The sequence below is a fragment of the Vanrija albida genome (genome assembly GCF_041260175.1).
Source record: "Vanrija albida strain AlHP1 chromosome Unknown contig_3, whole genome shotgun sequence".
NCBI classification, from domain to species: Eukaryota; Fungi; Basidiomycota; class Tremellomycetes; order Trichosporonales; family Trichosporonaceae; genus Vanrija; species Vanrija albida.
The window spans coordinates 702,970-716,785 of NW_027191422.1; the positions used below are offsets into that span (position 1 = coordinate 702,970).

Sequence of the window (13,816 nt, forward strand, 5' to 3'; positions counted from 1 at the left end):
GTACGCTCTCCCCACATTGCACCATGCTCCTCGCCCTCGCCATCGTCGCCGCCCTCGCCGCGGCCCACACCCCGCGGCAGTACGGCTACATCCCGCAGGAGTGCGTGCGCACCTGCGGGCTCTACACCAACATCATGGGGCAGTGCTCCGGCGCGACCGTGGACCCGTCCTGCTCGCGTATCTGCAAGGTGAGCGCTCCCTCGGGCCCGCCTGACCCCAGCCCGACAACTTTGCCGACGTCACGGCCTGCATGACGTGCGTGTACAAGACCGAAGGCGCGAGCCAGGCCACGATCAACTCGGCCATTGTGCAGTACGCCGACGGGTGCGCCGGCATCGGCATGCCCGTCACCCTGCCGGAGGGGGTCACGAACGCGACGGAGGGCGCGACGTGGGGCGGCGGCGGCGGGACGTCGGTGTCGTGGAGCGCGGCGGCGTCGGAGGCGTGGAGCGCCGCCCCCTCGGGCTCGGGCACGGGCTGGTCAGACCTGCCAGACTTCACGCCGTGGGGCCCAGGCGCGTCTGCCACGGCGTGGCCCTCCGGGGCCAGCGCGTCCTACTCCGTGCCCCCCGGTGGCAGTGCGTCCTACTCTTCGTCCTACTCCGCGCCGTCTGGTGGCAGCGCCGCCTATTCCTCGCGGACCGACAGCGGCGCGTACACGTACACGACGCGGCGGTACGGCCACGGCTCGGTCTCGCGCTTTCCGAACTTTACGAACCTGCCGGCGGCGGAGCGGACGGGCGTGAGTGCGGCTGTGAGCAGCGGGGCGGAGTTGGCGGGGGTGCCGCGCGGGCCGGGAGTGCTCCTGGCTGCCGGGTGCGTCGCGTTGCTCTGGGCGTAGTGGAAGGCTGGGTGTGGCGGCGACCAGTATGTAAGTACGTAGATTTAATTCGAGTTTGGACATACAGTGCCTCAACACGCCGCTCACAAGCTCTCCACTGCCGCGACGACTTCGGCCTCGATCCCCCGTGGCTGTACCGACAAGCCACATCGGCTCCATACCGAGTCGAGGCCGCTGCCACCGCACTGCTCGCGGGCGGTGTCGAGGTACGCAGTGTCCACCGCGCACCCACCCGTCGATCCAGTCACCTACTCACCCACCCACTCACTCGCCCACCGCTGGGCTCGACCCTCACGCACGGCACCATCCCGTCCCTTTTCACGCTGCAGATCTAGGGCCGGGCGTGTGCAACCGCGCGTCGCATCGCCGAGAAGCTGCCGGTCACCGGCCCGAGCGGTGGCGCCGCACGCGCCGGCTCACCTTTCCATGCCGCAGTAACGTTCCGCAGGCCACCAGGCTGCCAGCTGCCCCCATCGAGGTCGGCGTACAGCATGCCTCAGCAGGAATGCATGCACGCCGGATCTGCACTGCGCTGCCGCGGCGGCGGGCGGCGGTGCGGCGCCGAAGCGTGCGCTGACTGCCACCTCGTGCTCGCACCGGGGCACCAGTGTGGCGCTTCCAGCTTTTTCGACCCACTGCCCTGCGGTGTTTGCGTGAAACGCGCGCGCGCAGCGCGTCTTCGGATCCTGCTCGGTCGGGTCCCTGCGCCTTGTTGGTGGCGTCGAGGGCGAGCGAGTCGTGGGCAGAGGCAAAGAGCAGGCCAAGACCGCCGACAGACACTTTGGGACTGACAGAGTGGATTGCCTCGATTGCCTGGGTTGACACAACTCGACATCTACAAGACTGACTCGACGTTGACTTGTTACACCTCTCAACCCACGTTCTCTACACCACCACCACCACGACCACCACCGCAATGCTCCCCGCCCTCCTCCTCCTCGCTGGCGGTACGTACCCCTCCCAGTCCCCACTAACCCCAGTCGCCACCGCGACCCCGCTCAACGCCTTCCACGCGCTCCTCGCGCGCCAGGCCCTCCCGAGCGCCAGCGCGGCCGACCTCGGCATCCCGGCCCAGTGCGTCGCCCAGTGCGGCTCCTTCGTCGGCATCTACAACGCGTGCTCGTCCGGCGCCGTCACCGACTGTCTCCAGGTCTGCGAGGTGGGTCCGGGCGCTGAAAGGGGCCCGTGCTGACGAAAGCCCGCCAACTGGACCGGGTTCAAGGCGTGCGCCACGTGCGTGCTCACGAGCGAGGGCGGCACCGCCGCCCAGGTCGACGACGCGCTCGCCCCCGTCGAGCAGGCGTGCGCCCTCACCAGCGGCACCCCCCCTCCCGGCGGTAACGTCGGCGGTCCCCTCAGCGGCGCCTCCAGCGCCAGCGCCGCCCTCCCGACCGGCTCGGGCGTCGGCACCGTCGGCACTGTCGGCCCCGCGAGCTCGCCCGCCGCCCCCTCGAGCGCCGTCAACGCCGGCCACAGCGCCGTTGGTGCCGCCAGCTCGGCCAACTTTGGCACCGTCGGCGTAAGTCCCGTTTTTCTGGCCTCACTGACCCCAGCCCACCACCGCCCGCGCGTCGGCCACCGGTGCTTCGAGTGCTAGCGCCAGCGCGAGCCCCTCGGCGCAGGCCAAGTCGGCCGGCAGCAAGGTTGTGCCCTCAGCCGCGCTGATCGCGGCCGCGCTCCTCGCGGTGTTCCTTTAAAGCTTCCTCTGAATTATGGACATGGTTACTAGGCAAGGGCGGCGAGGGTGAGGAGAGCAGCAGCGAGGAGGAGCGGGCTGAGCGTGGTGCGGGTTGCGGCGTTGGGCTGCGGCGCGATGGTCCCGCCGCTCGGCGCACTGCCCGGGCCCGTGGTCTTGGTGAGGCCAGTCTCCTGTCAGCCAGGCGCGGATGGATCTGCACTCACGAAGCTGGGAGGCGCGCCAGAGTTGGTGATGAGGCTGGTGGCGGAGGCGGGAGCGGTAGAGGACGAAGCAGAGGCGCCACGGGTGGCAGAAGCGCTGCTACCGGCGGCACCGCTCGCGCTGCCGGCAACAGAGGCATTCCCCGACGGGCCAGCGGCAGACGCGTCGCCGCTCGGGCCAGAAGCAGTCGCGTTGGGCACCAGGCCCGACGGCAGCCCCGCGACGGCGCTCGCCCCGCCCATGCCCTCGAGCGCCGCACACGCGCCGCCAATGCTATCGAGCACGCCGTCCACCTCGCTCTTGGTGGCCGGATTGGCGCCGCCCACGCACGCGACGCACGCCTTGAACTGCGGGAGCGTGGCGGGCTGGGGTGAGCTAGACCGCGGGACAGACGTACCGCACACACGCCGAGGCAGGTCGCCATGTCGCCCGCGAGGCAGGCGCCAAAGACGGCGTCGACGGGCGCGCAGGGCTCGCGGCAGGCGGGGGGGATGGGCGCGTCCGCCTGGCGCGCGTGGAAAGTGGCGGAGGCGGGGGCTGGGTGTCAGCGGGGAAGGGGAAGACTGCTCACTACCGATGAGGAGGAGGAGGGCGAGCATGGCGAGGGTGGGGAGTAACGACTGTGGGGAGGAGCGGCGAGTGGCGAGTTGGCGAGTGGGCTAGTATGGGAGTGAGGTGGGAGAGATCTGGGCCTCGTGCATTCTTATGGCTGAGGACGCGCGGGGGCTTGGATCGATCTAGGGCATGCCGGCTCGCAGCTCGCGCCAAACGACGATGCTGCCCCGTCCCCTCGGCTCCCGCTTCTCGCGCCAGATCGCGAGTCGCAACTTTTAGAACGCAGAGCATCGTCAGGCTTCGCGAGGATCGACGCGCAGACAACGACGGTACCGGGATGGCACCGGGATGTGGCACCAGGGGAGAGGAACTCGCCACGGTCGTCCTGGTGCTGCCCTAGCCCTTGCCGGTCCGATTGGGATCTCTCGGCGCCGGCTGGCCCGTGCAGACATGACTCCTGGAGCCTGGAGCATGCATGCATGCTGGCCGCTGTGTGTTGCGTCCGACCACGGGGCAGGCGACGTGATGCGACACTCAAGACGACCCCACACCCTCTTGAACACGTAATCACGGTCTGATCGTATAACGGTTAGTACACAAGATTCTGATTCTTGTAATCTGGGTTCGATTCCCAGTCGGACCTAATGAGTGCAGCGGCGCGAGGAGCGGTTGATTTTGTTTTGCTGGCGGCGGGCGGGCGACGCAGACGGAGACGAGGGGCAAGTCAAAGGAGGTAGGCGGGGGGAGGGATCGCCGCGCCGGCTGGCTGGGCTACCGCCGCTGCTCGCCATGCTACCTCCGCTGCCTGCGCCGCCCTTGCGACGCCAACTGCCGCGGACAGGCTGGTGGGGCCGTTTCCACTCCAGCTGGCCGCTGACAACGGTCCAAACGTCGCTTAAAACGACTCCAACGTCGCTGAAAACAGCCACACTCGTCTGCCACACCAAAACCTCGAAACGCGTTGAACGACAGTCTAACCCAGCCCACATCCCACCACGCCCAACATCGACCCAGAACCCACACCCACAACACAACCCCCACCCCGAACACAACCCCCACCCCACACCCCCCATATCGATATGCTCGTGCATCGTACACCCATGTAAACCTCCTAACGCAGCGCTTAAACGACAGTGCCGGCGTTCGAGGCGATACGGGGCCAGAGGTCGGCGCACTCCTTGGCGACGCTGGGCAAGTCAGTTATTGCCCCTTTCACGCGCCGCAACACTGCGCGTGCGCGCACGGCTGACGCCGCCGCCGTCGCTACACTCACGGGCCGTTGATAGCCGAACCCTTCATCTCGCCCTTGGCGTTGACGATGACACCGGCGTTGTCCTCGAAGTAGAGGAAGACACCGTCCCTACGGCGCCAGGGCTTGCGCTGGCGGCAGATGACGGCGGGCATGACCTTCTTACGGAGCTCAGGCTTTCCCTTCTTGACCGAAGCCATGACCATGTCACCGGCGGCGGCGGCGGGCAGGCGGTTGAGGCGAGCACCGAAGCCAACGACCGAGATGACGTAGAGGTCTGGGGCGTGTTAGCGACGTGCGGCGTGCAAGGCGAGCGGGCTGGCCGTGGCCGACAGGCAGGTAGACCGAGAACTGGCAGATGCCGTCCACAGTCCAAGCCTGCCTGCCTGCCTACCGCACCCCTCAACTCACTCTTGGCACCCGAGTTGTCGGCGCAGTTCATGACGGCTCCGACGGGGAGACCGAGGGACATGCGGAACTTGGTGCCGGTGGCAGCGGCTGGGAGGCAAAGTCAGTACGGAAATTCTGCAGCGCAGCGCAGGTGCGCGCGCATAGGTTCGGCATGGGCGCGTGCGAGCGAGCAGACGAGCGAGCGTGCGAACGAGTACAGCGACGGCGACGGCGTCAACAGCGTCGTGACGAGCATGACGGCGTGGGTGCGTTTTGCGCCGTTTGTCGACTCCGTCCGTCCTCACTGCCGTCGTCCAGTCGTCCGAGTAAGATTTCTTCACGTCGAATCGATGTCGCGCCGCCGTGTCGCCGTCGCTCGTGCTCGTTCTCGTTCCGCTCGTCGTCCGCTGCGCGCCCGCGCGTCCCATGCCGAGTGCGACGACTCACACTTGGACATTTTTGGCGATGTGTGGTGGTGTGTCGACGACGAACAGTGTCTTGGTGGGTTGTAGACCTTGTGGCCGACAGCGAGCCGCACCCAGCCCAGCGAGCCAGAGCCAGTCCACCGACCAGACCACCACCCTGGCTGCATCGTCCTCGCAGCGCCAAAGTTGCTGGTCGCCAGTTTTCGTCTATAACGCCGCAAAATTCCGGGCGGTCTAGTCTGCTCCCCTCACTTTGCAGCGTGCCAAAGTGGGGGGAGCATAAGGCCACGTGGGACCCATCACGTGATGATGAGTCGAACCGTGTCGGACCGCAGTCCGGAAGGGATTGCCTGCCGCGGATGCTTGTGAGCCGCTTTGCCTTGTAAATGACGACGTGAGCGGGGGGAAAGGTCCGCCCTAGAGCCAACCGGCCGCGGCGGGCGGCAGTGGCAGGCAACGCTGGCTGGTAGCAGTAGCCGCAAGCCGCAGCCCCGACTGGGCACGGGCGCGCCAGGCAGGCAGGGGCCAGCGTCACCCCCCCCCCCCTCCCCCCTATGTTCGTCATGGATCCCACCAGCCAGTCATGGTCCCCACCCCAGCCCCCAACCCCCAGTGAACCGCCGGTCCGTCCGCCCCGTTCCTTGCACCTTCCACCACCATCCCCAGTAGTCATCGACACCCCGCCCGCTGGCCATTCTCCTTTTAAGCCCCAACACGTCCTCTGCCCTCTTCCTTTCCCTCCAACTAGTATCACTTCAACTAGCATAACCCAAAATGTCCAACTCTCTTGACGCTCTCAAGGCGTGAGTACTACCACGCAATGACGTGCCGCCGGCTGCGCCAGCCAGCCAGCCAGCGCCAGCGCGCATTCGCCTCTCCTCCCCCCATGTTGAACGCCGCTGACACGTTCTTCCTTGCTCCGTCGAATCCGTTCATCTACACTGTTGCGCACTGCTACCCTCACGCCATGCCCCTCCTGTGACCTCTCGCAACTGCCCTCACCCACACCCCACGCCCCTCCTCGTCGCTGTCGCCTCTCCCACTCACATTTCCCACCGCCTTCCCCCACCTCTCATCCCACAGCACCGGCACCGTTGTCGTCTCCGACTCGGGCGAGTTCGAGCAGATTGCCGCCTACAAGCCCCAGGACGCCACCACCAACCCCTCGCTCATGTGAGTGTGTGTGATGGGCCGCCGAGATTTGGGGATTGTCGCGGGCGGGGCTACGGCCCGCCGGACATACGCCCTTAGATCCGGTCGGCGAGCAAGCCACGGACAAGGTTACTGACACGCCCTTCCAGCCTCGCTGCCGCCAAGCTCCCCACTTACGCCAAGATCATTGACGACGCCGTTGCCTACGCCAAGAAGCAGCCTGGGTAAGTGTTGAACGAGTTGCGGCCCAACTGGTGGCCTCTGCCCACGTCATTGCGTCATCTAACACGCCGCAGAGACATCGAGGCCCAGGCCGACCTTGCCGTCGACCGCCTCCTCGTCGACTTTGGCAAGAACATCCTCGCCATTGTCCCCGGTCGTGTCTCGACCGAGGTTGACGCCAAGTACTCGTTCGACACCAAGGCCACCATCAAGAAGGCCCACGAGCTCATCGCCCTCTACAAGGAGGCCGGCATCTCGAGCGACCGTGTCCTGATCAAGATTGCCTCGACCTGGGAGGGTATCCAGGCTGCCAAGCAGCTCGAGTCTGAGGGCATCCACTGCAACCTCACTCTCCTCTTCGGCTTCCCCCAGGCCGTTGCCGCCGCCGAGGCCGGTGTCACCCTCATCTCGCCCTTCGTCGGCCGTATCCTCGACTGGTACAAGAAGAACACCGGCCAGGAGTACACCGCCGAGACCGACCCCGGAGTCATCTCGGTCCGCAACATCTACACCTACTACAAGCAGCACGGCTACAAGACGATCGTCATGGGTGCCTCGTTCCGCAACGTCGGCGAGATCAAGGCCCTTGCCGGTGTCGACTACCTCACCATTGCGCCCAAGCTCCTCGAGGAGCTCAAGTCGTCCAACGAGCCCGTGCCCAAGAAGCTCTCGGTCGAGAAGGCCGGTGCCGAGGACCCCGTCGAGAAGGTCTCGTTCATCAACGACGAGCCCTCGTTCCGCTGGGAGCTCTTCCAGGACCAGATGGCGTTCGACAAGCTCCACGAGGGCATCCGCGGCTTTGCCAAGGACGGCAACACGCTCAAGGAGCTCATCACTGCCAAGCTCTCCGAGTAAGCGGATCTGTAGGCGGCGAGTTGTGCAGAGTGCCGGCTCTAGTCAGTAGCAGTAGTAGACAAAATCATCGCAAATTCAGCAGGAGTCTAGTCCTGTGGCCAATGCAGCGTTGTGACATGAAATAGTACAGGTAGTACAAGTCTAGGTCTATGCGGGGAGTGTAGAGTGTACTTTTATGCTCGCTCATGCGCCCAACACCTGGATGTTCACCACGTCGTGGTCGCCAAAGCGTAACCGTGTGCCGGTCTCAGTCTCAAATGCGCGGCGGTACGGCGCGCCGTCGGTGCGCGACGTGTCGGGGTCGAACGGCTCGACGGCGACGCTCAGCGGCGTCGTCTTGAGCAGGGCCGCGAGGTTGAGGTAGTGGGGGCTGGCGACGTACCCGATCGTAATGTTTGCGATGGCGCCAGCAGCCCAGTCGGGCTCGCTCGCGGCCGTGGGGCGGAAGTAGTCCTCGAGCGGGCGCGCGGCGGGCGCGTCGTCGCCGAGGATCATGCCGGCCGCGCCGGCCTTGGCAGCATGGTACGCCTTGATCGCGTTCGAGCAGTTGCCCGTGACGACGAGCATGACGAAGGGCTGGGGCGGCGGCTTGAACTTGCTATCGGGCTCCGCGCAGCCCGCCGCATTCGCCTCGTTGAGCACGAGCCGGGCAGGTGGCGAGTCGACGCCAAACAGCCCCAAGTCGGCCGCGAACGGGCGCCCAAACGTCGCCGTCGACATCGGGATCCGCAGCGGCGCCGACCCGGGCGCGAGCGGCGTGATCGCGGCCGTGACCCGCGCCGGCTCGTGCCCGCGCGCGCCTGCCGCCGACTCGGAGGCCTTGGCCTTGCCGTCGAGGACGTGCACCTGCTGGCCCGGGCGGACGCGGTACGCGCCGGCGACTCCTATCAGCGCTGCGCAAACAGCAAAAACTCACTTGTCGCAACGTCGTACCCCCGCTGGTCCATGCGCCAGCGGAGCCCAACCCGCGTGCCCTTGCCAAACGTGTTGTTGATGATCCAGTCGCCGTTGGTCGCCTGCCACACGAGCTCTTTGCCGTGCGGGACCTCGGTCGCGTTGTCGTGCCTGTCGTTTGCGATGAGCGTGTCGACGAGGAACTGGGGCTGGACCGGCTCGACACAGGTGCCGAGGTCCCACAGACTTTTGGCGACGGGCGAGTCCTCGGCGTCGGCGCTCGCCGCGTCGAAACCAAACACGAGCGACCGCGCATAGTCGTAGTCGGCGCGCGCCTCGATGCCGAGCCGCACGCCCATGTACGCTGGGGCGTGGTACAGCGGGCACCAGAGGTCCTCGCCGCGGTGTCGCTGCGATCGCCCGGCAGCCGCGGTGCGGTTGTGCAGCTCTTTTGGCAGGTGGATCGGGTGCCCCTCGGTCGTGAAGACCGAGTTGAGCGGCTGCTTGGACGGCGCGGCGTCGAACAGGAGGTAGAGGTACTTTAGCGTCTCGGAGAGGAGGAACGTCTCCTGCCGGTCTGCACGCGCGCCCGTGACCACGTCCTGCAGGCTGGAAAACCCGCACTTGGCCTTTGTGCGGCGCATGATATCCTCGAACACGCGCACCCCAACGCGCAGGTAGAACGGGTCGCCCGTCGCCTTGAAGAGGTAGTATGTCGACTCGATAAACTCTGGCCGGCCGGGCCAGCCCGTCCACCCCGGCTCGCGGCTCTCGGGGTCCCAGCTCTCGGGGATGGCAGAGTACTTGCGCCACAGGTTCCAGAAGACGAGGTGGCTGCGGATCGCCGACTCGATGTCGCCCCCGAGCACCATGAGCGCGGGGTGGAATGCCGACAGCGAGTCGATCCATGGCGGCTGCGAGGGAGACAGCATCTTGAGGTGGATGGGGCGGTACTGCTCGTCAGCCGGGCGCCAGCCAGCACACCCACAATAAACCCGTCGTGCGTGCGCACAAAGTGCTGGATCGCGGCATTGGCGTCATAGTACACGTCGATAAACTTTGGGTCGTCTTTGCGTCAGCCAGCGCCGCCAATGCCCCAGACCCACCAAATACGATGCCCGTCTTGAGCGCGTACTCGAAGAACGAGTCCATGCCTGCGCCGACGCCGCTGAAGCCGGGCGCGAGCCACTGGCCATGCGACACGGCGATCGCGTTGCCGAGCAGATCCGTGCCGAGCACGCGGCGCTTCCACACGGCGAAGAAGGCCCTGCGCGCCGCCGCCTCGTACCTCGGCTCGCCCGTCAACCTCGAGAGCAGGCCAAACTCGAGCGTGAGGCTGCCCGCGCCCGCGGCGCACGTCTCGATCGTCTCAGTCTTTGCCAGCCCGCGACGCAGGTTGATTCTCGCCCACGGCAGGCCCGTGATCGTGTCGAACGCGGGCATCATGCGGTCTGCGAGATCCCTCGCCAGCGCGAGGATGCGCTTCGCGTGCCGCTTGGCGTCGACCTCGCCATTGAGCCCGAGGAACTCGGCCTGCAGCTTGGGCGGGGAGGGCAGGCGCTCGAGGATCTGGTACGTGCTCAGCAGGGCGCCGAGGGGGCGGATCGTCATCTCGAACAGTTGCACCTTGACGTCCTGGTCGAACGAGACGGCGGTCGCGACGCGCTCGACCGCGTCGGCAAACGCCTCGGGGTACAGGTCGGGGAGGGAGGGCAGCGTGTCGATGAGCGTGAGGCTGCAGTTGGCCGCAATGTCCATGATGCCAATGTCGTTCTTGTCGGCCGTGAAGCGCGACATGGGCGTGCAGCTCAGCGGCCGCACCTCGTCGTGCGGGTACCCGTAGGCCATGTAGCTGTCGAACCCGTGCTTGAAGGCCTGTGTGGTTAGGGGGCGCGGGGGAGGGGCAAGAGCTCACCGCTCGCGTGCGGTCGCGGTACGACGCGCGCTCGGCGTCGGACAGGGCGTGCGCCACGGCGGCGCACGCGACGAGTAGCGCCGTCCAGCTCCGCATGGTGTGTTGCGGCGCGGCGGCTTGGGAGGGGGGAGGAGGGGAGGATATGGACGAGCGATGAAAGTTGGACGATGGCAAGGCACTGTCTCTGCGACGTGTCGCGGCGGGAATCCCGGGGCACCGCGCGCCAGTCACCACGCCAGGCGCTGTCGTCCGACATGCACAGTGCGACGCAGTGGTATGCTCTCTCGACAGCGGTATGCTCTCTCGCCAGTGCTCCTCCCCACACCCAGTAACAAGGCCAGCTCAAGACAATGCATAATGCTACGTCGTTGCCCGGGTCGGCCCGCCCGCCGCCCGCCAAAAGAGTCCAAGTCCCTACAAATCCCAAAATCGTCGTGCAATCGTTGATGCTTTTGTCGTCAAAGAGGAGGGGACGGCGCTGGGCCTGCTCCCCTACGCGTGCTCTACTGCCAGAAGGGCTGCGCGCGCTGGTCGCACGCGGCAATCACAATGTCGTACTCTGACCGCGCAGAGTGCTCGTACCCAGACCCGGGGTACGCCTCGTCGATGCACTGGGCACAGAGGACTGCGGCGGGTGTGAGCGGGCTGGGCTGGCGACACTGGGACCATCTACTCACGCATCGCGCGCCGTCCCTCGTCATTGCACAGGGGGTGGGCGTCCTCGCCGCCGAGCTTGGGCGCGGCAAACGTCACAAAGTCGCACTCTGCGCTGCACGCGTTGTCGAGCACCGACTCGGTGTTGTCGGTGACGAGGTTTGGCGCGGGGGCGGCCAGAACGGTCGCGAGCAGGGCGAGGGCGACGGCGGCGAGCTTCATTGCGAGTGGGTGTGGGTGTGTGATGCGCGTGTGTGGGCGTCAAGCAGCCAGTGCTGAGGGGTGGGGACGATGCATGTCTCAATGGCCGTGCTTATAGGCGGCGCTGCTGTGGGCGTGGGCGTGCTCGCCGGCGAAGAGCAGGCAGGGCACAGCGACGAGCCACCAGGTGCAGTCTTCAAATTGCTTTGTAGTTGCCGAGTCGCCAACCGAGAAGGCACACAATTGAGGCGTTGCGAGGCGTCGCTGCGTCGCTGCAGTGGAGCTGGAGCCGGCCTTGTCGGGGGTTCCGGGGGTGGGGGGGTGACGAGAGGTGGGCCTCGGGGAGTGAGTGAGCTAGTGAGAGGGAGGGGAGCAGGCCGGTCAGTCAGTTCCAGGGCCGGCTGAGGGCAGCTGGTAGAGGCTAGCTCGACGGCATCCTGGCCGACAATGAATGGCCTCTGCTCTGCTCTGCTCGTCGTGGCGCTCGCTCGACAGGAAATGCGCAAAATGCAGGAAATTCCTAGACAAGGAGGCGTCAAAGGCTGAAAGGCCTGGAAAGCAACGTGGGCACCCAGGCCAGATTCCCTCCAAGGTGAGGGGTGGGTGATAGCCCTGGCCCACCAGGCCACCACTGGCCACCTCCTCGCCACTCCACGTCCCAGTATGCATGCAGGACAAGCAGCGCCGCACGCCGCCGATCCCGCGCACGTTCTGGAATCCAGCCTGGGATCCATGCATTGACGGGACGGTCAAGGCCTTTCACGGGGCTTTGTGCAGCGCTGGGGTGGGGGGTGGCGGCGGCGTCTGGCTCCTGCCTGGAGAGGCAGGCCGGCGCTCCAGGCAGGCCGGCGCACGCACCGTCCGCCCGATCCCACCATCACTCGCAATCACCACTGCAGCATGCCGCAAGATCTATTCCCAGCCCGCCCAGGCCAGCACCCATGCACACCCACCCAACGGCATTAAATAGCATCCGCCGGCATCTACTCTACAACTGGCTCTTAGAAGGACACAGCGGCGCCGAGCACGCCGGCGACGACCATGGCAGCGACGGCAGCGGCGGGGATGGGGGCGTTAAGGCCAGCCGCAGCGGGCTTGGAGGTCGCGGCGGACGTGTTCTTCGCGCCCGAGCCGGAAACGGTCGCGTTCGCCGCCTTGGAGGTGCCGGCGGCGGCCGAGCCGCCCGACGACGAGGCGGCGTGGGACGAGGCGCTCGACGCAGCCGGGGCGGAAGTGGCGGCGGGGGCCGAGGTCGCGGCGGCGCTCGAGGCAGCGGCGGAGGTGGGGCCCGCGGAGGAGGAGGCCTCGGCCGAGCCAGAGGCCTCGCCCGACGCCTCGGCGGACGGGTCGGCAGAGGCCGACGGGTCGACCGACGCAGAGGGGTCGGCAGACTCCTCGGCGCCGCTGGACTCGGCAGCGTCGGTGCCGTTGCTGGGGGGTCAGCGTGCTGTCAGTGGGCTAGCCTCGCCACTTACGCCTGGCGGGGGCGGACCTGGATGTTGGCGGTCGCGACTGGCTGTTAGGCGCCACTCGGGAACAAGACTCACGGGTAGCGAGGGCGAGGACGACGGTGGTGCGGACGAGCATTGTGAATGAGTCGGTGAGTGGGGGGATGTGAGCGCGACGCGTGCGCGGTGCGTCTTATACTGGGCAGCTCGTGCGCGCACACCCTCCTCGTGCAGACGCGACTGCCCCAAGACGTTTCGAGTCGTCATTCCCCCGCCAATCGCCAACGTGTTAGTGCTGGCAAGAGCGCGCCGCGAGCGAGTCCAAACCTTTTGCGCAGGGTACGTGCCGCGGCGCGGGCGGCGCGGGGGGGGCGCCAGACGCCGGGGGGCTGGGGCGGCCGCTCGCGGTCGGGGCCGCAGCGGGTGGTCTGCGCGTGCGTGCGCGTGCAGCCTTCACGCGCCATGGCGACATCGGACGCGCGGATTGCACTACTGTTGTTGGGGCGACGAGTGCGGGGGCATGTTAGCTGCAACATGCCCCCGCTGCCACAAACACGGCCGCGTGAGCGCGCTGCCGCGCCGTCTGCACCGCTTTCGGCGCGGAATGTGAGCTACGGAACAGCACAGGGGACGGAGGGGGGCATGGCGGAGCGTCGAGCGGCGCCGGCGCCGGCGGAGGCAGGCCGGCATCAAGCAGCACCAGCAGCAGCATCTCGCAGCAACGTTTATCTGCATGCGCTACAAGCGTCACGTCGTGTTTCATCGCGCGCGGGCCCGGCGGCTCGTGTATGCCCCTCCTCGCTCCCATCCCCCGACCAGCCCACGCCCACCCCCATCGCGGCCCGTGTATTCGTGTATATGCCGTGCGTATGCAGCCAAAGCCGCGGGAGTGGGTGTTGCTGGCCCCTGCAAGTCAAGTCAGCGCCGCGAGTGAAAGCACAACCACACACCATGGGAAGGAGGGCCGCGCCCTAGAGTCTGTTCGAGAGGAGGGGGCTCGCCGCCTTATGTACCCCGCCGCTGCTCGTCCCATCGCCCGTCGCTGCTCGACGACGACGGGTCGCGCCGCGCCTGCGCCACCGCCGCCGATCGGAGTGGAACAGTGCAGGCAGGCT

At 67.0% G+C, this 13,816-nt stretch overlaps 8 protein-coding genes and 1 non-coding gene across 9 annotated transcripts; 4 read left to right on the forward strand and 5 right to left on the reverse strand.

Annotated features, from left to right (window-relative positions):
• Window positions 1–23: 23 nt before the first annotated feature.
• Window positions 24–1,176, forward strand: Q8F55_003579 (uncharacterized protein; the record flags this gene model as incomplete). Its single annotated transcript, XM_069352113.1, has 3 exons — window positions 24–188; window positions 221–742; window positions 1,171–1,176. 3 exons carry the CDS (start codon window positions 24–26, stop codon window positions 1,174–1,176), a joined length of 693 nt encoding a protein of 230 aa, XP_069209531.1.
• Window positions 1,177–1,757: 581 nt separating this feature from the next.
• Q8F55_003580 (uncharacterized protein) lies at window positions 1,758–2,538 on the forward strand (the record flags this gene model as incomplete). Its single annotated transcript, XM_069352114.1, has 4 exons — window positions 1,758–1,788; window positions 1,822–2,000; window positions 2,040–2,360; window positions 2,395–2,538. 4 exons carry the CDS (start codon window positions 1,758–1,760, stop codon window positions 2,536–2,538), a joined length of 675 nt encoding a protein of 224 aa, XP_069209532.1.
• Window positions 2,539–2,566: 28 nt separating this feature from the next.
• On the reverse strand, window positions 2,567–3,340 carry Q8F55_003581 (uncharacterized protein; the record flags this gene model as incomplete). The annotated part of the gene is made up of 4 exons (XM_069352115.1): window positions 2,567–2,710; window positions 2,744–3,106; window positions 3,139–3,278; window positions 3,313–3,340. 4 exons carry the CDS (start codon window positions 3,338–3,340, stop codon window positions 2,567–2,569), a joined length of 675 nt encoding a protein of 224 aa, XP_069209533.1.
• Window positions 3,341–3,867: 527 nt separating this feature from the next.
• Q8F55_003582 lies at window positions 3,868–3,939 on the forward strand. Its single transcript has one exon. It is a non-coding gene; the product is annotated as a tRNA-Gln (tRNA).
• Window positions 3,940–4,419: 480 nt separating this feature from the next.
• RPL23A (60S ribosomal protein uL14) lies at window positions 4,420–5,392 on the reverse strand (the record flags this gene model as incomplete). Its single annotated transcript, XM_069352116.1, has 4 exons — window positions 4,420–4,483; window positions 4,570–4,822; window positions 4,957–5,043; window positions 5,383–5,392. The coding sequence occupies 4 exons, from the start codon at window positions 5,390–5,392 to the stop codon at window positions 4,420–4,422; spliced, it is 414 nt and encodes a 137-aa protein (XP_069209534.1).
• A 742-nt stretch (window positions 5,393–6,134) lies between these two features.
• On the forward strand, window positions 6,135–7,589 carry TAL1 (Transaldolase; the record flags this gene model as incomplete). The annotated part of the gene is made up of 4 exons (XM_069352117.1): window positions 6,135–6,163; window positions 6,444–6,533; window positions 6,662–6,736; window positions 6,809–7,589. The coding sequence occupies 4 exons, from the start codon at window positions 6,135–6,137 to the stop codon at window positions 7,587–7,589; spliced, it is 975 nt and encodes a 324-aa protein (XP_069209535.1).
• Window positions 7,590–7,772: 183 nt separating this feature from the next.
• On the reverse strand, window positions 7,773–10,494 carry Q8F55_003585 (uncharacterized protein; the record flags this gene model as incomplete). The annotated part of the gene is made up of 5 exons (XM_069352118.1): window positions 7,773–8,470; window positions 8,506–9,436; window positions 9,472–9,551; window positions 9,590–10,358; window positions 10,399–10,494. The coding sequence occupies 5 exons, from the start codon at window positions 10,492–10,494 to the stop codon at window positions 7,773–7,775; spliced, it is 2,574 nt and encodes an 857-aa protein (XP_069209536.1).
• A 407-nt stretch (window positions 10,495–10,901) lies between these two features.
• Window positions 10,902–11,274, reverse strand: Q8F55_003586 (uncharacterized protein; the record flags this gene model as incomplete). The annotated part of the gene is made up of 2 exons (XM_069352119.1): window positions 10,902–11,023; window positions 11,076–11,274. 2 exons carry the CDS (start codon window positions 11,272–11,274, stop codon window positions 10,902–10,904), a joined length of 321 nt encoding a protein of 106 aa, XP_069209537.1.
• Window positions 11,275–12,254: 980 nt separating this feature from the next.
• Q8F55_003587 (uncharacterized protein) lies at window positions 12,255–12,840 on the reverse strand (the record flags this gene model as incomplete). The annotated part of the gene is made up of 3 exons (XM_069352120.1): window positions 12,255–12,684; window positions 12,729–12,765; window positions 12,801–12,840. 3 exons carry the CDS (start codon window positions 12,838–12,840, stop codon window positions 12,255–12,257), a joined length of 507 nt encoding a protein of 168 aa, XP_069209538.1.
• Window positions 12,841–13,816: the final 976 nt, after the last annotated feature.